The following is a 24,802-nucleotide window of genomic DNA, read 5'->3' on the forward strand; positions in this document are numbered from 1 at the left end:
GGTGCTGTCCGAGGACGGCGCCGACCGCCATTACTGTAAAAAGTAATGTTGATCGCCGTGCCACCGGCCCGATCGCCGTGAACGGCCGGCCGGCCGTTCACGGCGATCGGGCCGGTGGCACGGCGATCAGAGTCCCACAAAATAATAAATACCTGCCCTGGACCCCTCAGCTAGGTAGCGGAGGGGTCCTGAGCAGGTATTTGTACATTACTCACCTGTCCCGGGCTCCTGATCGGCGTCTTCCGGGTTCGCGGCGTCCTCCGTCATTACGTTCGGTCTTCGGGTCTTTCCGGCGGTCCCCGTCGTCTTCTCTCGGCTATTTTCGGCTCCAGCCTCGTCAATTTCCGGATTTTGCGCTCTGCTGCCCCCTAGCGGCTGATATGTGTAATACACTTATCAGCAGCTACAGGGATATTCAGAATATAGAAAAAGTTTTTGTTTTTTTTTCCAAATTATTTTTTTTCTATTTTCCGCACCCTATCGCCGCTGAGTGTTGATCAGCATCGCACGAAAGTGCGCTGCTAATCAGCAACTCCTCCTTTTTGGCGTAGGGTGTTTTTTTTCTGTATTCTACTGCCACGGTCTGCTTATAAGTGTCGCGCATAAGTGCGGCATTTATCAGCAACGCCTTTGTTGGCGTAGGTTTTTTTTTATACTTACTGTAAAAAAAACACGTAAAAAACACTACATTACATTGAATAAAGTTTGACACTACACCACTACATACCCCATATACTAGTCCCCATATAAAGATGGCCCCCAGGGTGTTTTCGGTATCGGACGCATACGCTATTGTTGCCTCCGACACCGAAACAGCCAGTGAGGATGAATGGGGGGATCCTTCTTTCCTCCATTCATCCTCATCATCCAGTGACGTGTCTGGGGGTAGCGTAGCGTACGCTGCCCCCCAGACACGTCTTTTCCGCCAGTACCGTCCCAATAAGAGATGGCGGTATGGAGTGAAATTCTACTAACTCTGTGAGAGTACCTCAGGGTACACTTACAGATTTGGGGTACGTGCACACTGCGGAATGGCGAAGGATAACCCTTTGTGCATTCCGCAGCTGGCACCCGCCGGCGGACTGATGCGGGCGCGCGTCTCCACCCGTGTCAAAGACTCCATGTTATGCATGGGCGGATTCCGTCGTCCGTCCAAAGAATGAACACGTTGGACGGAGAGCGGAATCCGCCCGTGCATAGAATGGAGTCTATGACACGGACGGAGACGTGCGCCTGCATCAGTCCGCCGGCAGGTGCCAACTGTGGAATGCACGAAGGGTTATCTGTCGCGATTCCGCAGTGTGCACATACCCTTAGAGTGTATGAAGGGACACCCGAATCCAGCCCCAGATGCCCCCAGATGCCCCCCTCCCCCCCCCCCCCCCCATCCTCGGAACAAGTGGAAAGATCGTCCGGGAACTGATCTTCCCACTGCTGGATAAAGGTCACCACCTGTACGGGGATAACTTTTATACCAGCGCCCCCTCTTCCGGTCCCTCGCTGCCCTGTAGCTTGCGGCACGATCCGAACATATCAGAAGTAGTAATAGCGCCCTAATATTTAGCAGCCATGGAGCGGACCCAGCGCTTCTGGATATGTGGGACCCCGTATCGCACCAGGACAACATTTTCCAGGTGACGTCCCCCACACTGGAGAAAGGGAGACCCCAGAAGAAGTGCAGAGTGTGGGGTAACAGGGGGATCAGGAAGGACACCATTTACCAGTGTGCCACCTGTCCTGATCACCCCGGCCTCTGCATACCGGATCGCTCCAAGGCGCACCACACGTCACTGGAGTTCTACATTATCTAAATTCTGTCCCTTATTCCTATTTCAGGGGTCACGTTGGTCCAGGGATTATTCTGATCGCCATTATGGAGTCGGGGAGGAATTTTTCCCCTGTGATGAGGCTACTGTCGTCTGCCTTACGAGGGTTTTTGCCTTCCTCTGGATCAACACAGGTTGAATTTGATGGACACCTGTCATTTCCAACCTTATAAACTAATAATTGGCCTAATACCCCCAAATAAATTAGAATTGTCCCTTTTCCCCAGCTAAATAGGTATGGCCGCCATTCCCATTAGAGGATGCCATGATGCAATTACAAAGCCTCTGTGCTGCCAGGACAGTAGAAACCCCCCACAAGTGACCCCATTCTGGAAACTACACCCCATAAGGAATCTAACAAGGGGGGCAGCGGGGATATGGCCCCCTGGTGACGGCCACATTTGGGACGTGAAAATGAAAAAAATGGTATTTTTTATTTTCTCGGCACATGTTTTACGTAAGTGCCTGTCACCAGTGGGGTCCATATGCTCACTGCACCCCTTGTTAGATTCCTTATGGGGTGTAGTTTCCAGAATGGGGTCACTTGTCGGGGGTTTCTACTGACCTGGCAGCACAGGAGCTTTGTAATTGCGACATGGCCTCCATCCTCCATTCCAGCCTCTAAATGGCGCTCTGTCCCTTTGGTGGCTTGCCCTGTGCCCATATGGCACATTATGTCCACATGTGGGGTATTTTCGTACTCAGGGGAAACTACCCTACACGTTTTGTGTTAATTTTCTTTTTTAACCCCTTGTGGAAATGGAAAAAATCAAGGCTAGACCAACATTTAGTGTAATTTTTGTAAAATTTTTACTCTAAATCATTAATCTTGTCATGATTTTTTCATTTTCACAAGGGGCTAAAAGATAAAAAAAAACACTAAATGTGTAGAGCAATTTCCCCTGAGTACGGAAATACCCCACATGTGGACATAAAGCGCCATGTGGGCGCAGGGTAAGCCTCCGAAGGGAAGGAGCGCCATTTGGTTTTTGAAGGCTGGATTTGGATGGAATGGATTTTAAGGGGCCATGTTGCATTCAAAAGGCCTCTGTGTTGCCAAGACAGTTGAACCCCCCCACAAGTGACCCCATTATGGAAACTACACCCCTCAAGGAATGTAACAAGGGGTGTTGTGAGCATATGGACCCCACTGGTGACGGGCACAAATGTGGAACAATGTGGCGTGAAAATTAAATATTACATTTTTTACACTATAATGTTGGTTTAGCCTTGAATTTATCATTTTCACAAGGGGTTAAAAGAGAAAAAAACACACAATATGTGTAGAGCAATTTCCCCCGAGTCCGTAAATACCCCACATGTGGACATAAAGCGCCATGTGGGCGCAGGGCAAGCCTCCGAAGGGAAGGAGCGCCATTTCGTTTTTGAAGGCTGGATTTGGATGGAATGGATTTTGAGGGGCCATGTTGCATTCAAAAGGCCTCTGTGTTGCCAAGACAGTTGAAACCCCCCACAAGTGACCCCATTATGGAAACTGCACCCCTCAAGGAATGTAACAAGGGGTGTAGTGAGCATATGGACCCCACTGGTGACGGACACAAATGTGGAACAATGTGGCGTGAAAATGAAATATTACATTTTTTACACTATAATGTTGGTTTAGCCTTGAATTTATCATTTTCACAAGGGGTTAAAAGAGAAAAAAACACACAATATGTGTAGAGCAATTTCCCCCGAGTCCGTAAATACCCCACATGTGGACATAAAGCGCCATGTGGGCGCAGGGCAAGCCTCCGAAGGGAAGGAGCGCCATTTGGATTTTGGAGGTTGGATTTGGCTAGAATGGATGATGAACGCCATGTCGCATTTACAGAGCCCTCGTGCTGCCAAAACACTGGAAACCCCCCACAAGTGACCCCATTCTGGAAACTACACCCCTCAGGGAATCTAACAAGGGGTGCAGTGAGGATATGAACCCCTTGATGACGGGCACATTTGTGCCATGAAAGTGAAAAAATGAAATTTTTCCCTTTCACGTCACATTGTTCCACATTTGTGCCCGTCACCAGTGGGGTCCATATGCTCACTGAACCCCTTGTTAGATTCCTTGAGGGGTGTAGTTTCCAGAATGGAATCACTTGTGGGGGGTTTCCAGTGTCTTGGCAGCACGAGGGCTCTGTAAATGCGACATGGCCCTTGAAATCCTTTCCAGTGAAATTCAGCTTCCAAAAGCCAATTGGTGCTCCTTCCCTTTGGAGGCTCGTCCTGCGCCCCCTTGGCACTTTATCGCCACATGTGGGGTATTTCCGTACTCGGGAGAAACTGCGCTACACATTTTGTGTCTTTTTTTTCCTCTTATCCCTTTAAGAAAATGAAAAATTGAAGGCTAGAACAACGGTTTAGTGTAAAAAATAAATTTTTCTTTTTTCACGCCATATTGTTCGGAAAATCTGTGAAGCACCTGTGGGGTCCAAATGCTCACCGCACCCCTTGTTACATTCCTTGAGGGGTCTAGTTTTCTAAATGGTGTCCCTTTAGGGGTGTTTTTTAGGTTTTGGCACCCCAGAGCCTCTGCCAACCTGAAGTGGTACAGTCAGAAATGACCAAATATAACGGAGGCGTTGAAATTCACTAGGCGCTCCTTTGTATCTGAGGCTTGTGGTTGCGTCAAATAGCGCAATAGGGCCACATATGGGGTATTTCTGTAAACTGCAGAAACGGGGCAATAATTATTAGGGTGCATTTCTCTGGTAATAGGTTTATAATTATGAAAAATATTGGATTACAATAAAATCTCTGCACAGAAAATTAAAATTTTCAAATTTCTTACACACTTAGCTTTTATTTCTGTGACTCCCCTAAAGGGTTAAAACACTTTCTGGATATGCTTTTGCAGAGTGTGGGGGGTGCAGTTTCTGAAATGGGGTGCTTTGTGGGGCTTTCTAACATACAGGCCCCTCAAATACACTTTGAACCTGAACAGGTCCCTAAAAATATCTGATTTAGAAATTTTACTGAAAATTTGGAAATTTGCTGCTAATGTTTTAAGCTTCCTATTGTCTAAAAAAAATTAAAGATCGTTTAATAAATGCCGCCAACATAAAGTAGACATGTTGCTAATGCTATTTAATATATAATTTATGTGGTATAACCACTTTCTGTATACGCAAAAAAGTTTCAAAGTTGGAAAAATGCAGTTTTTCACATTTTTTCACATTATTTGGGTTTTTTTCATAAAGATTTGTTATGATTATCGACTCCAATTTACCAGAAATGTAAAGTACAATATGTCACGAGAAAACAATCTCAGAATCAGCCGGATAGGTAAAAGCATCCCGAAGTTATTAATGAATAAAGTGACACTGGTCATATTCATAAAATTTGTCTCTGTCATTAAGGCCATTTCAGGCTCTGTCCTTAAGGGGTTAAGGAAAAAAAATACAAAAAATACAAAGTATACGTTCTTTTTACAATCACAGTATAGAACCTAGAAAATAAAATACTATACACAAGAATACTTTACATGTTTGAGCAAATGTGGATGAATTTTCGAACCAAAGGGAAGTGTTTGTGGTAAGGAAGGCTGGTGAGGGCTTTATCTGCAAGTTCCACCTGTTCCAAAAAGTTTGCACCCTAAAAAGGACAAAGATAAACAGAAGTAAATTACTTTTTTATAAGAGAGTTGTAGATCATGTTTTTCTTTTTTACAATGACAAAAATTTATGACAATTACACTACATAACAAGTCAACATTCTTATTAATACTCAGGAGAATAAAATGATTCATAAAACATAAAAAGATACAAAATTCTAAAATTTCCGGCCAATACAGAGAGTCACAACTCAATGCATCCATCAATCAAATGACTGCCTTGTCTGTGAGAGATCTGATCACCTGGGACTATGTGGTTAGTCTCTTTTTTTTTTTCAACCAGCACAACACTAAAAAGTTGCCTTCAGGAGACTGGACCTGGATACAAGTAAGTATAGTTTTGTTTTATAGCACGATGATAATAAAGAATATGATAATAAAAAAATATAATAATAATAATAATAATAAATTATAATAACAACAAATGTAAAATGCCAACTTGCTTTATATCACATCTACCTGTTGATTTAGATTTTGAAAATTACAAGTGACACTTTTGTTTTTATTGTGTGTGTGTCTATAGAAACTTTTCAGTTGATAACTCCTAGGACCTTGAGAGGACTTTTCTCATTAAAAATAACATTTATGATGCCTGTACAGAAAAGTGTGCTGCAGGGAGTTACAGTACATGGCAGTGTCCAAACACTGAATAGAGAATTTATTTGTCCTTTTATTTGCTGGTGACATTTACAGAATTTTATCATTCTCTTTCCCAACAACAGTGCCTCTACAGGGTCAACTAAATGTATTTTTAATCCTTAGGCCAAGTTCAGATAAATCTAATGTGTAGTAGAAGATTTCCTGTGCCAAATTCACACTAAAAAAGTTACTTGGAAAAAAAGAAAGCAAACAACAACCACCACGTCAGGGAATACTTCAGCTTAGGTTCTTAAATCCTTACTTTGTATATTATGCTGCAGATTGTCAATACAGATTGGGTGGGTGAAACCTGCTGCAGACCCACCACAAGATGTCAGGCAAAACTTGTGGCAGAAAAACACTAAAGAAAACTCATAGTTATGGTCTACACTATTCTCTAGCATTCCTGCCAGGGGTGTGGAGTCGGTAAGCCGCAGCTCTGACTCAAACTCCAACTCAGACTCCTGAATGTTATCAGGACCGACTCAGACTCCTTCTCCTTCATAAATGGCCAGTCATATACCAGGGGAGTTATCACACTGGCTCAGCAGCTTGTCCCTAATGTCCTACATGATCCTGGGGCGACTTCTGAGTGAATAAAGGAATACTGTATATAAAGCAGATTCTCCTGTGTGTGCAGTGGGTGCAGCCAGTCTCCAGCCTCCATGTCCTGAACTACTCACAACTAGACTAGATGGAGCAGGTGGTCTTTTCCTGCTGACAGTCTATGTTTCTAACTAAATATTCACCATACTTAAAGAAACACTGCTAACAATGCCAGATACCCAGATACCTGTGATATAGAGGTCAGCCATTGTAATATACAGAGGGTCACACATAATGATATAAAGAGGGGTCACACATAGTGATATAGAGAGGGGTCACACATAGTGATATAGAGGTCACACAGTGATATAGAAGGTCAGTGTGGGGGCACGCAATAGCACACATACAGCCTGCTGCAGCCATAGCATACACACACACCCACACAGCCTGCTGCAGCTATAGCACGAACACACACACACACGACACACACACAACACACAGCCTGCTGCAGCCATAGCACACACACACACACAAACTTGCTGCAGCCATAGCGCACACCACACACACACACACACTCGGCTTGCTGCAGGCCATAGCACACATACACACAGCCTGCTGCAGCCATAGCACACATACATACAGCCTGCTGCAGCCATAGTGCACACACACACACTGCCTGCTGCAGCCATAGTGCACACACATGCAGCCTGCTGCAGCCATAGCGTGAGCACACACACACACACACACACACACAGCCTGCTGTAGCCATAGCACACATACACACACACACAGCTGCAGCCATAGAACACTGAAGAAAAACACACAATCCCAGAGAGAAAACACCACACTGAGGACAGAGGTTACTGCTATACTACTTATGTCTTCTCCTCCTCTATATTACACAGGATATCTTCATATTACACCTCTGCTCATATACAGTCATCCAGCATCCAGGAAGTGAACAGCACAGATCTCCCCCCACACAATGGACTCTTCCAGCTCAGAAACAAACTGCCAAATAGTAACTGACAACTTTTCCATTACCACCCTTATGTATTAGGGCAGGTGTCCTATTAGAATGTTGCTCATAATATATATTCATGAGCAAAACTTGTAAAATTCATATTAAAATTCAATTCTACAGTTTTTTAAAGATTTTTTAAATGCTGGAGTCGGTACATTTTTTTCCGACTCCAACTCCGACTCCAGACAAAACTAGCTGACTCAGACTCCGACTTCACAGCCCTGATTTCTGCAATTAAAACCATCTGGGTACAGTCTTGTAGAGAATGCATTGGTTCATTTATTTCTGATTCCTACCATTTAGGGTAGAAAAACAGCTGAGATGGCAGATTGCCTTTAAATGCAACCTGTCCTCTACAATTCACGTTGCAAACTGTTAGGGGAGCTGTTAGATTAAGACACAAAAGGAGGAGATTTATCAAACATGGTGTAAAGTGAAACAGGCTTTAGTTGCCCCTAGCAAACAGATTCCACACAGACTCTTTGAAAAATGAAAGGTGGAATCTGATTGGTTGCTAGGGGCAACTGAGCCAGTTTCACTTTAAACCACGTTTGATAAATCTCCCCCAAAGTATACTTCCAGAACACAGAAAAAATGCTTTAAGGGTGCGTTCACACCTACAGGATCTGCAGCAGATTTGATGCTGTGTTCAGTTATTTAAATGAAATATGCTGCAGAAAATCAGCTGCAGATCCTGTAGGTGTGAACGCACCATTAGGGTGTGTTCACACCAGGGCTGTGGAGTCGGAGTCGTGGAGTCGGAGCTAGTTTTGGCTGGAGTCGGAGTCAGAAAAAAATGTATTGACTCCAGCTTTAAAAAAAAATCTTTAAAAAAATGTAGAATTGAATTTTGATATGAATTTTACAAGTTTTGCTCATGAATATATATCATGAGCAACATTCTGATAGGACACTGGCCCTATTACATAAGGGTGGTCGGGGAATATATCAGTAATAGGACACTGGCCCTATTACGTAAGGGGGTCAGGGAATATATCAGTAATAGAACACTGGCCCTATTAGATAACGGTGGTCGGGGATTATATCAGTAATAGGACACTGGCCCTATTACATAAGGGGGGTCATGGAAAAGTTGTCAGTCACTATTTGGCAGTCACTATTGTGTGGGGAGATCTGTGCTGTTATCTTCCTGGATGCTGGATTACTGTATATGAGCAGCAGTGTAATATGAAGATATCTTGTGTAATATAGAGGAGGAGGAGAAGAAGACATAAGTAGTGTAGCAGTAACCTCTGTCCTCAGTGTGGTGTTTTCTCTGGGATAATATTGTGTGTTTTTCTTCAGTGTTCAATGGTTGCAGCTGTGTGTATGTGTGTGCCTGCTATAGCTGCAGTAGGCTTTGTGTGTGCTATGACTGCAGCAGGTTGTGTGTGTGTGTGTGTGTGTGTGTGTGCGCACGCGCTATGGCTGCAGCAAGCTCTGTGTGTTTGTGTGTGCACACTATGGCTGCAGCAGGCTGTGTGTGTGTGTGTGTGTGGTGTGCGCTATGGCTGCAGCATGCTGTGTGTGTGCTAAGGCTGCAGCAGGCTGTGTGTGGTGTGCACAATGGCTGCAGCAAGCTGTGTGTGTGCTAAGGCTGCAGCAGGCTGTGTGTGTGTGTGTGTGTGTGTGCTATTGCGTGCCCCTAAAGTGACATTCTATATTACTATGTGGCCTCTATATCACTATGTGTGACCCCCTGTATATCACTATGGCTGACCCAATGTATATCACAATGGCTGACCCCCTGTATATCACTATGGCTGACCTCTATATCACAGGTATCTGGCATTGTTAGCAGTGTTTCTTTTTGTATAGTGAATATTTAGTTAGAAACATAGAAGATTGTCAGCAGGAAAAGACCACCTGCTCCATCTAGTCTAGTTCTGAGTTGTTCAGGACATGGAGGCTGGAGACTGGCTGCATCCCCTGCACACACAGGAGAATCTGCTTTATATGTTTCCTTATTCCCTCAGAAATTATGTAGGACAGTGTGCTGTACCAGCTGCTGAACCAGTGTGATAAATAACTCCCCTGGTATATGACCGGCCATTTATGAAGGAGTCGGAGTCAATCCTGATAAAATTCAGGAGTCGGAGTTGGAGCTGCGGCTTACCGACTCCACAGCCCTGGTTCACACGTACAGGATCTGCAGCAGATTCAAAGCAAATCTGCAGCTTCATATCTGCGCCAACAAATTCTGTACGTGTGATGGCACCCTTAATCTCTGGTGCAAAGTGTCAAAGAGGCTTTCCCGAGCTCCTGAGGTGCAGCAAGCTGAAACACCTCCTTACCCCCTTCCTCTTCCATATCTCAGACTTGAGCTTCAGACTCAGGTGTCAATCAAGCAGGAGGGGAGAGAGGAAGCATCACAACTTGTAGCTTGTCAGGAACTTAGGAAAGCCTTTTCAACGTTTTGTACCAGAAAATGAATGCATTTATGTTCTGTAAGCATAGCTGGATGTATGAAAGGCACTGTGCATCTCTCAACTAACAGCTATCTAAAGGGGCCATTCACTTGCTTTGTAAATCATGGATGCCAATCCTGTTTAGATCTTCCCACTACTGTATTGTCAGTACAGTAGTGGGAAGATTTGAACAGGTTACTGAAGCCGGTCCGCAGCTTCACACCCCATTTTATTCTTAAATTAACAGAGTGCGTGACTGCCCCCTTACAGTGTTAGCAGTTTGAAATGTAAACTGCAGCCAACAGATTCCCTTTGAACTCAAACATAACTTTTGGGCAATGTTCACACAGTGTATAAACATAGCCCAATGTTTGACACGGCCGTGTCAAACAACAGCCGATGTCCGACATCACCACCTGGCCGATGCTGCAGTATTGGTCAGATGAACATCCCTATATTTTAATTGGAATCCGGGCACATTCACGTGTGCCTACATTCCAATTTGCCATAGACCACAGTGTAAAGTACATGTAAATTTGCCATAAACCACAGTGTAAGTAAAGTAGACCTGTGTTAAATATGATGTGTTTTACAATGAACAATATCTTGGTATAATATAATGTAAGTCATATATATACTGCTGACCTCACCATAATAGCACAACACTATTCACTGTATAAAGTGATTGTAATACTGACAGTATAACATCATATTCTATACTAAGGAGACGTGTATAAGTTGGAAATAGATACATAAGTGTACACAGCACTATTCACGGTTACATGACTATGTAGAGTGGTAATGCTGTACACAGCATGATAACTATACATCCATAACTGGAAACAGGTTATGCTGATGCATAGAGAAAGAGTTCTATATTTGTTATGGTCATATATGTGCAGACACAAACACTCAATTATAATAAACACGCCCACACACATGACATTGACAGTGAGTCATGAACCTATATAAGATGGGAGTTACCAAGATGGAGGTTGGTTGGATCAGGGCTGTACAGAAGGTATGAGCCCTATGTCACAAGAAGGATCCAGAGCCTTCAAGGAGAAGGTTGTGATGTAAGCGTGAGGAATCCATGATGGAAGCGTGAAGGAAGGAATGTCTCCCAGGATGCTTGAGTGAAGCAACAGCTGCCTGAAGCTCGTGACGATTTGTAAGACAAACCCTTCACTTCAAAGGAACACTCATATGAACTATGGACACTAAGGCTGTAAGACGTTTCTCTGATATTCTTTTCTATTCAATTCTGTAATTTCACTACTTTTAAAGAAGAAGCAATAAATCTCCATTTTATAAAGAAACCTCTCTGATGTCATCCTACTGCGGCGAGCCATAAACTACAGGTGCTAACGCCATTTTCTACAGTTTGGCGTGCCAGCCATACCACGCTCCTTTAGCTTGAACAGGGGGGAAGAGTCGAGACCCCAGAGACATACGTTTCAAGCTTTCGGAACACGGAGAACCTAAGGACAGTAGGAAGGACAACGGGAATCCAGCCACGTGACTGTGCTGATGATCAGGAACAAGTTTGTAAGTATGGAAACTTTATCTTCTATTGGGAAATGTACTGTAGAATGTACAGTAAAGTCTAGTAATAAGCCAGATTTAAGTATAGCATGGATGCATTTGTATTCACAATGTAGTGCTATGAATAGAAACTTAGATGAAGATTTAAGATTAAGAAACATTGCACATTTGGTGAATGTTTATCATTCTTTTGTTGTACAATGTATGGATCCTAGTGTAACGACTGTAACTGATCCAAAAATAGACACAGCTACGCAGTGTAGTATTTCTGAAGAGAATGTGTCAATGGGCCATGCTGAAGACAGTTCTTTTCAGAAGAAACTTTTAAATATAAAGGAAGCCAGCTTAAAACTGAAGATACAAGGGTACTTGATAAACCTAAGTAAGGAATGTACTGCATATGATGAGAAAGTGCATGTATGCAGGAATTCAGAGCTTTTTGAGAGTTTTGCTGAGAAATTTGATCTATCAAATGAGCAAAAAAACCAATTGTTTAGACTTTGGCTACCAGTAAATATAAGTAGATGCCTAGAATTAAAAAAGTGTTTTGACAATGATGAATGGTTACATTGTGATGACGTAGGACGGTTAAGGTTACTCTGCAATGCTACAGAGGTTCTTACTTTGGACATTTTGAATAAATTAAGAATTGGCTGGAACAAATGTACTTTTACATTCATGTCCATGTACAAACGAGCTTATAAAGTTATTTGTTCTAACTTGTCCAATGTAAAAAATAGCTTTATACAGAAGTTCAATTTCTTAGATCCTGTAACCAGAGTATTGGCATCTGACAAGGAATCTATTTTGGAAGCTGCCAAGGTAATCGATATCGCCAGACGGCAGGAGTGGCAGAGTAAGTCAAAGTCCCACAGAGAAATCCCACAAATTAGTCAAAAAGAGATTAAAATGTCAAAACAGCCATGCATCTCTAAGACATATTTCAATGATGAAATTTATTTAGAGAGACGTAAAAAGATTCATGTAAAACCCAAATCTTACTTTGAGACAATGTCAAAAGTAAATGATTCAGGAGTGAGTGTGACAGCTGTTCAGACACCTAAAAGTAGGGAGAGACCAAGGATACGTGATCCTCGGCCTGTCACAGAGCTGTCAAGCAAAGACAGATTGGTACCAAATGGTTCCAAAGCTGACATGCTTGCACTCATAAATAACAAGATCAGGAAAATGCATAAATTAGGAGAACCTCAATATTTGAGAAATGCATTTCATATAGTCAATGATTTTCTAAATCATGAAGTGTTCAGACCTGGAATAGGGATTGGCTAGATGTTTCATATGATATGTGAAAGATATTAATTACTGGTAACGGACCCGGCTTTGTACTAAGGACTTGAGTTATTTAATTACGGAATAAAAAGTAGTTATTATGTATTATTAGTAATATATGAGATATTATTAATATGTATAATGCAATGCAAATTAATACATAATAATAAGGATAATAATAAAAATAATATTTTTTATTTTTATAGCACCAGCAGATTCCGTAGCACTTATAATCATAGTTTAGATCCTGAGAACATAGAAAGGGAATTAATGACAGTTTTAAAAGTGTAACTGGTATAGATATATACAGTGTATATGGTTTAAGCTAATAACCTTTCTCCCCCTAGGAATTCTTTTTAAATGTCAGAGGCCATTAATAAGTATATGGGTTACTCCTCAGAGGTCAGAATATGTATGTACAGGGATTCTGTATTGTACTTATTACCTTTCCATTTGTTATTAACTTTAGTAGTTAATTTCAGGAATCACTCCCAATGGCTAAATTCTTAAATGTATGATATGTGATTCTAATGATATTTTCTCTCATTATAGAGTCTTCACAAAAAAGAATATGAGCATTTTTGTGGTTAATGGTTGTATGAAAAGTAATAGTTTTGTGTTAGCCTGCAATGCTTTTTAATGATGTAGCTAATTTGTCATAACAAAATCTGTCACTAATATAAGAGGAATTGCATTTGCTGAGATTAAACAATGTATTGTACTGTTGCATGTTATTCTCATTCAGTGCATGTATAGGCATGTGTTTGGATAAGTGATTGATGGGAACAGGAGGGCCTGGAATGTCCTTAGAGTTATAAGAGACAAATACAGATATATTTGTATACATGTTTCCTCTCTCTCCCTCTCGTGTTTCATGTCTATATGTTTTCGTCTGTGAAAACAACATTTTAAAGAAAGGCCTATATTTTTCTTCAACATGGAAGAATCGGTATATTGAGGTACAACCAATACACCAAGACTTGTTGGATCCATTAAACATCTATTTTTTAGAAGTATCCTAGGAATATACTTAAGGTTTTTATGCGCATTATTTTTTAAGAAGAGACTAAATGTGAAAATCCTCTGAGATGAATGAATGTACACATGTCAGGAATAAGTGATGTGTGACATGTGTTATAGCAGCTGCTCAGTATGTGTATGGTACCGCGAGTGTGTGTGTGATGTGATGTATCATGTTACTAAGGTAAAGTGTCTTATTTGTTAAGAAGGTTAAACATGAGATAATATTAGGAGAAATATTAAGTGCACAATATTTTAATTATCCTGAGTATCATCATAAGAACACTGATATTTATTTGATGTTTATCCAAATAATATACAAAGACACATTTTCAGAGATACATAATGGTTTAGGGGTTATATTTAATCATGTCATTATAAATATGTCATTATCAGAAGTTTAAGTTCATTCTTTAACAAATGTTGTTTCAGTTTCTTACAGGACTATTTGATGGTGTCATTTCAGTTCTTTCAGTTGAGAAGTCCAATACACAAACACAAATGTGTGAACACACAGTGTGTGCATATATCTACGAGCATATGTGTTTGATAACAGTATGAATATATACACACACATATATACACACAACTTTATGTTTCATTTGGGTATGTTTATTTTTAATGTGTTCTCATTAGAACTACGATACTACTGATGTCTGCCTCAGGTTACAAGAAGATAACTGTCTGCCAAGAATAGCAAGACATATCACATAAAATATTTCATTCACTCATACAAATATGGTGGTTATAGAAGGTCAATAATGTTATATTGCGGTATTATTAATAAATATAGCAAATACAGGTGGTGATAGTGTTCCAGTAAATAAAGGAAGTAGTATGTAATATAAGAACATGTGAAAGCACACTGACTTTTAACAAAACAAAGTCTATTACAATAATATTGTTTCATTGATTAGGAATGGTGTTTTTTAAAGGTAAAAACATTCAAACTATATTTTTGGTAAATTGTGGTAATGCTTCTTCACTGAATATGGTTACAATAGTCTGCATTTTTGATAATATTATTTTTGGTGACATATTCATTGAATGAAACATTATGTTATTTATTCTATCTGAATAATGTTGAAAACATCTTTGGGTATAAGGACACTAAGTCTTTTCATACTTAAAGATAAAGTGATCTAACTATTGCAAGACCATATTCTATTCTTACTGAATACATACATGAACATTCTAGTAAATGAGGTTTTTGAGTAAAATAGATATGGGAATAGTTAAGGTAAAATAGAGTGATATGCTATGGTACACTGTGATTATCATAGGATAGTAATAATCACCAAGTTTTTGGTGTAGGATAGGGAAGAAAAAGTAGATCTTCAATCAAGACATCAAAGTCTAGAATTTTTGTATGGATTTTTGATTTTTTCCAGCGTTGATCAGTAGCCAGAGAAAGAGACTGAGTTGTAATTCTTATCCAAGTAAAGCACTTGAAGGGAACAGATAAATCATGGACTGTTTTACTATTCTTTTCTTTGATCAACTGGCATGCTGAGACTTCTAGTACCACAAGCTTCTAGATGGCTATTGAACTTTCTTCAGGTGATCTATCCTGGGACTATGCTAAAGTATCTTCATGATTGACATTCTTTTGGTTGTTACATTTTTAACTATGTCAAGCCAACTACAGATGCCATGACCGGAAGTCGAGTGGGCAGAGTGTGAGGGAAGCTTAAAAGTCTGCACAATCCTCTTCTGCTTGCACAATCCTCTTCTGCTAACAGCAAGCCTACAAGTGAGTTTTAAAAGACTTTGTTCATTTCATTAAATCTCCTCCAGTGGTCATGATGGCGAAGGACAAAAGATGGCATATGTAAGTGATGGTTGCTGGACTATGCTTTTATCAAGTGTAAGTTATACAAGATTCTATCATCCTCAGCGAGTTGTTGGGAAAAGATTGCTCCTAAAGTCTGAGAACAATGGACTTTGTGCTATAAGCTAAATCTTTGTTTCCACAATCTGGATGAGAAATGATTGTGTTATGTTACAAGATGTCTGCTCTAGGTACTGACGTTACAGAGTTAAAGATGACCCTTGTAAAGACTACAGAAGTCAGATGAAATGAGGAAGTCGTTTGCACAAACAAGGGGGGGTCAAGAAGTGCTAACTCTTTGTGTTTTTTTCAGTAGCCTAGCAGGTGTCAGCTGACAGCTTCAATTCCAGAGAGACAAAGACTCAAAGACTCTTTACCATGCAAAGGATAATATCAAGACATTCATTTTGTTGTTTACTTTTTCAGCGAAGGAATTATTTTTCAAAAGACTTTGCCAATCTTATTTTGATTAATTAACAACAAAGGAATGTATAACCTAAAGACTTTGCTACACCAAGAAGAATAAAGTCATCTGAACTACCAGGTTTCCATGGATCCAGATGAAGACAAGAAGATACATTTTTTAGACTAGGCCTAGCTAGAATTCTATCTTTTTATAAAATCAAATCACAGTTTCTCATAACATAATAATTTAAATGCTACAAATCTATTATGGGTAAAGTGATAAGTTCCATAGACTTGTTATTAAAGTGATAGACGTTGTCTGTGTGTTTATAAGAAGAATGAAGAAAGAAGATTCCGTGATCTCTAATGTATAAAAGGTATTGTTCATTGGAAAGTCTTGATACATTGAGGAGTCAATACAATGTATTTCATCCTCAAGAGGGGGAAATGTTAAATATGATGTGTTTTACAATGAACAATATCTTGGTATAATATAATGTAAGTCATATATATACTGCTGACCTCACCATAATAGCACAACACTATTCACTGTATAAAGTGATTGTAATACTGACAGTATAACATCATATTCTATACTAAGGAGACGTGTATAAGTTGGAAATAGATACATAAGTGTACACAGCACTATTCACGGTTACATGACTATGTAGAGTGGTAATGCTGTACACAGCATGATAACTATACATCCATAACTGGAAACAGGTTATGCTGATGCATAGAGAAAGAGTTCTATATTTGTTATGGTCATATATGTGCAGACACAAACACTCAATTATAATAAACACGCCCACACACATGACATTGACAGTGAGTCATGAACCTATATAAGATGGGAGTTACCAAGATGGAGGTTGGTTGGATCAGGGCTGTACAGAAGGTATGAGCCCTATGTCACAAGAAGGATCCAGAGCCTTCAAGGAGAAGGTTGTGATGTAAGCGTGAGGAATCCATGATGGAAGCGTGAAGGAAGGAATGTCTCCCAGGATGCTTGAGTGAAGCAACAGCTGCCTGAAGCTCGTGACGATTTGTAAGACAAACCCTTCACTTCAAAGGAACACTCATATGAACTATGGACACTAAGGCTGTAAGACGTTTCTCTGATATTCTTTTCTATTCAATTCTGTAATTTCACTACTTTTAAAGAAGAAGCAATAAATCTCCATTTTATAAAGAAACCTCTCTGATGTCATCCTACTGCGGCGAGCCATAAACTACAGGTGCTAACGCCATTTTCTACAACCTGTCAATTATGTTGTACGGCTATAGTGTGTACACTACGGCCATTGTTCCATACACTGCAATGTAATCGATTGCTGACATTAAACAGCGGCCATTGTTGCAACAATGGCCATTGTTTAATGCTAAAATACAGTGTGTAAACATGGCCTTGATATGTTGCTGATATTAGATGAGACTAACAATTCATTAATTTACTTGTTATAATCTATTCAGTCTCCCTCCCCCAGTTCTCAGCTGCTGCTTCGCCTGAAAACACAAAAAACAGTGTGTAAATCTCTCTCTCTACGTCTCCCCCTCCTCCCCCCTCTCCTCCCCCCTCCCTTCTGACAGCAAAAGGAAACAAGTCCCTGACAGGCTGTATCTGCAATATTGTAGATACTTTGTAATTCTGGGAGGGTTAATCAACTTAATCCACACAGAAAAAGCCTCCCAGCATTACAAAGAAGCTGCAATATTGCAGATAAAGGCAGTCAGGGACTTGTTTACTTCAGCTGTCTCAAAAGGGAGGGGGGGGGGGGAGACAGAGAGAAAGATTTACACTCAGAATTTTGTGTTTTCAGCAGACAGCAGCAGCTGAGAACTGGGGGAAGGAGACTGAAGAGATTATAACAAGTAAATGAACAAATTGTTAGTCTCACCATAGGCAGCAACATATCAAAGGTTATGTTTGAATAGTTTCCATTCCAGGAACACTAGCAGCTGAGTGTTACATAGTTTTAGTTGTGAAACCAGTAATACAACCATTTCTTCTAAGTATCCCAGGAACAGTATTTCTACATGACAATACCAAGCTGCATGCTATCAAGGCCTGCAGAACCATTTTGTTATACTACCACTTTAATATGTCTATCAACCCTGTGATACCCATAATTCCACAAATTTTCCTTCTTGGTGTGTAGGAGGGTCATTTCTTTTTCTTCTATATTCTTATAATGTGCAATATATCACGTTATACAGAATTACTACAATGACAGTTTTGGCATGAATAAATCTTGACCAAAAGTCAACGACTAATAGACTAAAATCCATCTAATTTCTACCGACTAATGTTAATCAGATCTGTTCTGTAAATGTTTTTAGCACCCGTAACATTTCTCAACATGTATTCTGGTGACAGATCTGATCCAAAGAACAGAACACAATGTCCTTGCAGCCAGCCCACTGGCATGAAGGATGGATGCGGAATTAAACATGTCAGGCTGAGACCTGTTATTTTGCTAACTTTCATCACACAAGACAAGGGAAGTTAAAGACTCTTCTCTTACAAAACTCATACTGAATTTAAAGGGAAACGGTCATTTCCTTTTGTGGTACCGAGCCGCAGACCCCACAGTTAGGGCATAGGAATATAATAAACGCTCTACCTTTGTTTACACTGATGGCTGTTTCTAAACTTTTAACGCTGCAGTTTTCTAATACAGCTGAACAGCAAGAGGCAAAGCTGAGACAATGAGGCATATGTGATCCACATGATTGATGTACACAGCTCTGTTCCCAGCAAAGAGCCCTGTACATTAACCGGAGAAAGCACCGCCTCTTTGACTCTTTAGTTGTGTGAAAACGTTGGCATTATAGGTAAGAAACAACTGTCAATATCCCAGAATCACGTATAAAATTTAAATTTTAATAGATATGCATTAAAACCATGAATAAAAATATTCTACACAACAATTAGGCACTTAGACAACAAATATAGAGTTGTTAAGCCTCCGATAAACTGGTTTACAATGGGTTAAATGGCCCAGATAAGTATAAAGAACCATAGAACAACAACAAAAAATTATTCAGACACTGTATGTCTCTCAAAGTATGTCTCAACATACTTTGAGAGACATATCTGAAAATATATTTTTGTTGTCTTTATAATTATTTGTTGTCTAATTGTCTAAAAGTGCCTAATTATTGTATAGAATATCTTTATTCATGGTGTTCATGCTTATCTATTAAAAGTTACATTTTATACGTGACTGTGGGATATTTACATATATTTTCCACGTATTTAGACCCCTAGTTATTGCACACCCATATAGGGTAATGCAACTGTGATTTAGAAACAGCCGTCACTGTAAAAATATACAGTGGTTTATCTGTCTACGGTTATCAAAAAATTCACTATAGGACTACCAAACGTATCTATCTTCGGATCCGGTCTCCCATAGGTGATCAGTTTTATTCTTGATATAACATCTTTTAAATATGGGCTTGGGATGGCTTAGAAATGAAGTTATACCTGCCTGCCCCAATCTCCTCCATCCCAATAGTGCCCGGTTGTGGATAAGCAGCACCTCCTGTCTACATTTTGGCATGCAAGAAACACCTTAGTGGAGGGACATCATGTCTTCTTCTCCTCCTATTAGATAAAGGGAATTTTCATTTTTGCCAATTAAAGATAAACAAGTTTTTTAGGGAAAGACCTAAAATCGTTTACCATAACACATTGTTTGCGCCTTCTGATCCCACCCAAAGAAGGAACAATGTGTACATACACAGAAGATAAGCGGATATTTAGCAATCGATTGATAAACAATTAAAGGGGTACTCCAGCAAAGTTATATAGATTTGTAATTTACTTCTGTTTAGAAATCTTAAGTCATCCCATACTTATCAGCTGCTGTATGTCCTGCAGGAAGTGGTGTATTCTTTTCAGTCTGACACAGTGCTCTCTGCTGCCACCTTTGTCCGAGACAGGAACCGTCCAGAGCAGGAAAGGTTTTCTATGGGAATTTGCTGCTGCTCTGGACAGTTTCTGACATAGACAGAGATGTCAGTAGAGAGCACTGTATCAGACTGGAAAGAATACACCACTTCCTGCTGGACATACATCAGCTGATAAGTATGGGAAGACTGGAGATTTTTAAATAGAAGTAAATTACAAATCTATATAACTTTCTTAATTCATTTGATTTGCAAAGAAAGATATTCACCAGATTTGACCAACAACGCACAAACTATTTTTCGACCATACACACAACAAAATTCAAGTTTGAACATTATCGCGATTTTCCTGACGACAATTGTCCCAAATTGCAACTGAATGATCCCCTTTAAGATTCTCTTTATATTATACAGTCAAATCCAATACATACAAGGTGTAGACTTTTCTTCAGTAAGTGTGTGTGAAGTATGTCAAACTGCTCCATGCCCGCTATCCCCAAAAAACCTTTGTGGGCACCACTGCAGAATACAAATAACTGGATGCTAGCTCAAACTACAAGACATGGACAAAAACACTTAAGTGTTTTTAAATGTCTGTATTTAGTAATCAATAAAATTGATTCTGTATTTTTTGTACTTTTGTGGTGTACAGCCCTTCATTCCTAGCTTTTTTTCCATGCCCGCTATACATCAAGCATTATATCAAGAGACACACACAACTATTTTTTTTGACTTTTTGTACTTTAGTAAGTTTTCTCAAAGAATTCACAAGATACATTTTCTCGCATGTCCATGATAGCAAATATCACCCAGTGCATATGAAGGCAGAGACTTCAGCAGGAGACGTCCAGCATCAGCTGGCTCTCAGCATTCCGGGAAGTATTCCATGTGTTCCATCAGAGAAGCGCCCAAATCGGCAACATTTCAAGGGACAATGCCCCCTTTCTCAAGCAACATTGCCGATTTAAGCGCAGACATTCCACGTGTGTTTGCTCCTCAGATGGAACACAGGGGGAGATTTATCAAACATGGTGTAAAGTGAAACTGGCTCAGTTCCCCCGAGCAACCAATCAGATTCCACCTTTCATTTTCCAAAGAGTCTGTGGGAATGAAAAGTGGAATCTGATTGGTTGCTAGGGGCAACTGAGCCAGTTTCACTTTACACCATGTTTGATAAATCTCCCCTATAGAGTACTCCCCGAATTGCTGAGAGACATCTGATGTGAGATATGCCTTCACATGCACTGGGTGATATTTTCTTTCATGGGCGTAAGAAAATTTATCTTGTGAAAGTTTACCTTGTGAATCCTCTGAGAAAACTTACTAAAGTACAAAAAGTCAAAAGAAATAGTTTTGTGTGTCTCTTGATATATTGCTTTATGTTATACATATGAATTTTTGGCAATGTTTTTTCTATTTTTCCATTTTACTCTATGGATTTAAGAATAATTCTGATATCTTGCACCACTAGGCCTAAAACATAAGTTACTGTTCTATATGTGATAACAAGGGGCTGCTATACAGTGATCTGTACAGTACTAGGCTATGTTCACACAACGTAAATTAACGGCCTTTGTTTTCACCAGCCGGACTTTTGCAACCGAAACTACGGCCGTAGAATTACAAATCGCACGGGCTGGTCGTAAAACTACGGACGTTGTTTAAATTTGCTTCCTAGCAAGTTTTCAAGCGGGCTGAAACAGGTCGTTTACTTTAAATACTGCGCCCAGCCTGAGACACCACTCAAAAAATTTTTTAAATCAAAATCAAGTTTTATTAGGCAGATATAGGTTTTACGTCCGCGGCCGCATTGAAATCCACGCCCGTTGTTGGAGCATTACCGGCCGGAAAAAATTAACATGTTCATTTTTCACGGGAACGTATAAACAACGGCCGTTATTTGATACGTAGTGTGCACTAATAAAAAGTGATCAAAACATTCAAATCTTCACAAATATGGTGTTAAAAAAAACTAGAGATCAAGGTGCAAAAAAATAACACCCCATACAGCACCTTAGGTGAAAAACTAAAACCGTTATAAGAGTCAAAATAGTCTCATTTTATTAATAATTAATTGCAAAAAAAAAAAAAAAAAAAAAAAAGATTTCATTTAAAAAAAATATATACCATTAGAGAATCTGTGTAAACCTGCTTATGGTTGTGTTCGGACTGACCTATAGAGTAATAGTATCATGACGCTTTTACCATATAGTGCATTACATAGACACAAGAACCCCCCAAAAGTTACCATATTGCATTCTTTTTTTCCATTTCACCAATTTATACTTCCATAAATAATATTTTGCGGGTTCCATCATACATGTTATGGCAGAATGAAAGATGCTATTACATAGTACACCTATTCCTGAAAAAAACAAGCACTTACATGGCCCTGTAGATAGAAAAATGAAAGTGCTGGAGCTCTTAGAAGGGGAAGAGGAAAAAACTAAAACACAAATATGAAAATTGTCGTGGTCCACTCTGTTTCTTTTTCGGCTTGGTCCTCAAAGGGTTAAGGGGATACGTAACTATATAACATCTTTCTGCAGTCACTAAGATAACGCCACTGCATATTAATTTAAAACCCTATGCAGTGGGCACCCTAAAGTCAGATTCAGGCAAACAGATTATTATAACATAACCCAAATGGGAGGATAGGCATTTTACATGTCATCATTATGGGAAAGCGCGCTAGAGCAAGATGTCTCAACTGTATGAAGCAGCTCGAGCCAGTGAATAAGTTAGCAGCATCTGACTGTCCATGCACCTCTTATGTTAGATACAGGTCAGCATACATTTAAGATTTATTTTATTTTTTTACATTTTTGCTCAGTCCTTAAAAAACAAACAAAGCCAAATTAAAATCCCAGGAGCCAGCAGCTGCAATTCCCTCCTTCTCTATTTTAGCACTTCTAAAGCACGCATTCAGTCACAGACACTTAGCTACATTACCTGGCAGAGATCACACCCTAGTGTTATTTGTACAGAGCTAGAATTTAAGACACACCGTATCCAGCATCAATTTTACTCTGTGTGTGTGTTTATAGACAGCTTTAAAAACCTTACATGGATCCATTCAATTTCCCCATAGGTCCCATTTTTCATTGATTGACTAACTGCCTGTACATAATGCAGCCTCTATTAGCACTGCAGCAGTAATGACAATATTGTTAATGACTAGATAGTTACATCTATACCACGAGAAAACTAAGCAAATGGAGCCATTGAGACCCGGAATGAATCCTAGCTGTTACAGACGGATATTGAGAGAGAAATATTACATTAACATCCCATCTCGCCGTATTAATTATATCATCTATCCCATACTTAAGGCAATAAAAAATGAAAAAAAAAAAATCGGTGCAAAGTATCAACTAACATTTTAGAGATTTTAATAAATCACACTAGACAATAGTAGGGCTACATCACATAATACAGTTTACTAAGCCGGAGCTGTATACTGTTAAATACACTATATTTAGCAGAGTCCTGCCAGTAAACTGATGGTGTGTGTGCTGGAGGGGAGAAGAAAGCCTTTATTCCTGCTCCTAGGTCTATAATAAAATGTTTCATAGGTGCCGAGGGACAATTCCCACCACTTGACAGCATAGCAATAGCCTGATCAAAAGAAGGCACTATTTCCAAAGATCAATGTCCCCTAAGGCAATGAAGAAAAGTGCAGCTTAGTCATGTATTCATCAAAGAAAGGAACATATTGCTCCCATTAAAGACTAATGTGGCAAATGGCCAGAAAAAAAAATGAAGAAGGGGACAACCTATTATTTGGGACAGTGTTACTTAGGGCCAATAGACAATATTTTATACATCTATATTATGATATAGATTTCCTTAAATGTGCAGGGTTATGTACACCTAAAGCACTGAATGAGTGGTTAGCTACACATTAGGGAGTCTACATCCCCTGTGAGAAGACACATCTGTGAATACTAGATCTGATCTTACATAGACTCGCAGACGGGTCTGGATATACATTCTTCCTATTTATAAACATCTTTTTATGAAATCAGCAGCGTAAGGCTGCATTCACACGTTCAGTGTTTTTCCTGTTCTGTGATTCTAGTCTGCTAGCTACCTCTGTGATCCGTGCAAAACCGTCCGTGTTGTCATCCGTTTTGAATCAGTGTCCGTGTTTTTAATGGATCTGTTTAAACCATTTTAAATTACATAGGTTACATCATATCAGTGTTTTTCACTGATGAACATGGATGGCAAATACGTGTAGATCTGTGAAAACAGGGATCTCATTGATTTCTATAGGGAATCCTTTCCGTGCATCTGTTCCAGTAATGACATGTCCTATTTTTTAACGGCACGGATCACAGATACGTGCAATCACGGAGCGTCTGAATAGCCCAATAGAAAGCAATGGGCTGTAAAATTGTCAGAGAGCATGGATCCATGAGTATGGACAACTTCACAGAAAGTGTGAATGCAGCCTAAATGAGCATTTCATTAATGTACGATCTAGGGCTAAAAAGGTGGCCAGAGGGTTGATCCCTTAAATAAGAAAAATATTAAATGTGTATTTCTTGTAAACAGATACATTGCTGGGATATGCGATTTTGTAATGATCAGTGGTGGTCCATTGTCTGGAACCCCCACCAATCCAGAGAACAGATTGAAAAGGCCATAGCGGGTGAGCAGTCAGGCCTCATCATTGCTTATGAAGAAACAGCGAAGAACATTCGGTAGTACCTGTACATTGTAATGAGTTTCATC

General features: G+C 39.9%; 1 protein-coding gene across 1 annotated transcript in view; it reads right to left on the reverse strand.

Annotated features, from left to right (window-relative positions):
• RTTN (rotatin) overlaps positions 1–24,802 on the reverse strand; it is a 193,543-nt gene that overhangs the window by 123,120 nt on the left and 45,621 nt on the right. Inside the window, exon 14 of the mRNA XM_069957838.1 lies at positions 5,311–5,420. Within this exon, the coding sequence (XP_069813939.1) occupies positions 5,311–5,420 (110 nt within the window). The remainder of the gene's footprint in view (positions 1–5,310; positions 5,421–24,802) is intronic.

This window comes from Dendropsophus ebraccatus, chromosome 2 (assembly GCF_027789765.1).
Source record: "Dendropsophus ebraccatus isolate aDenEbr1 chromosome 2, aDenEbr1.pat, whole genome shotgun sequence".
NCBI classification, from domain to species: Eukaryota; Metazoa; Chordata; class Amphibia; order Anura; family Hylidae; genus Dendropsophus; species Dendropsophus ebraccatus.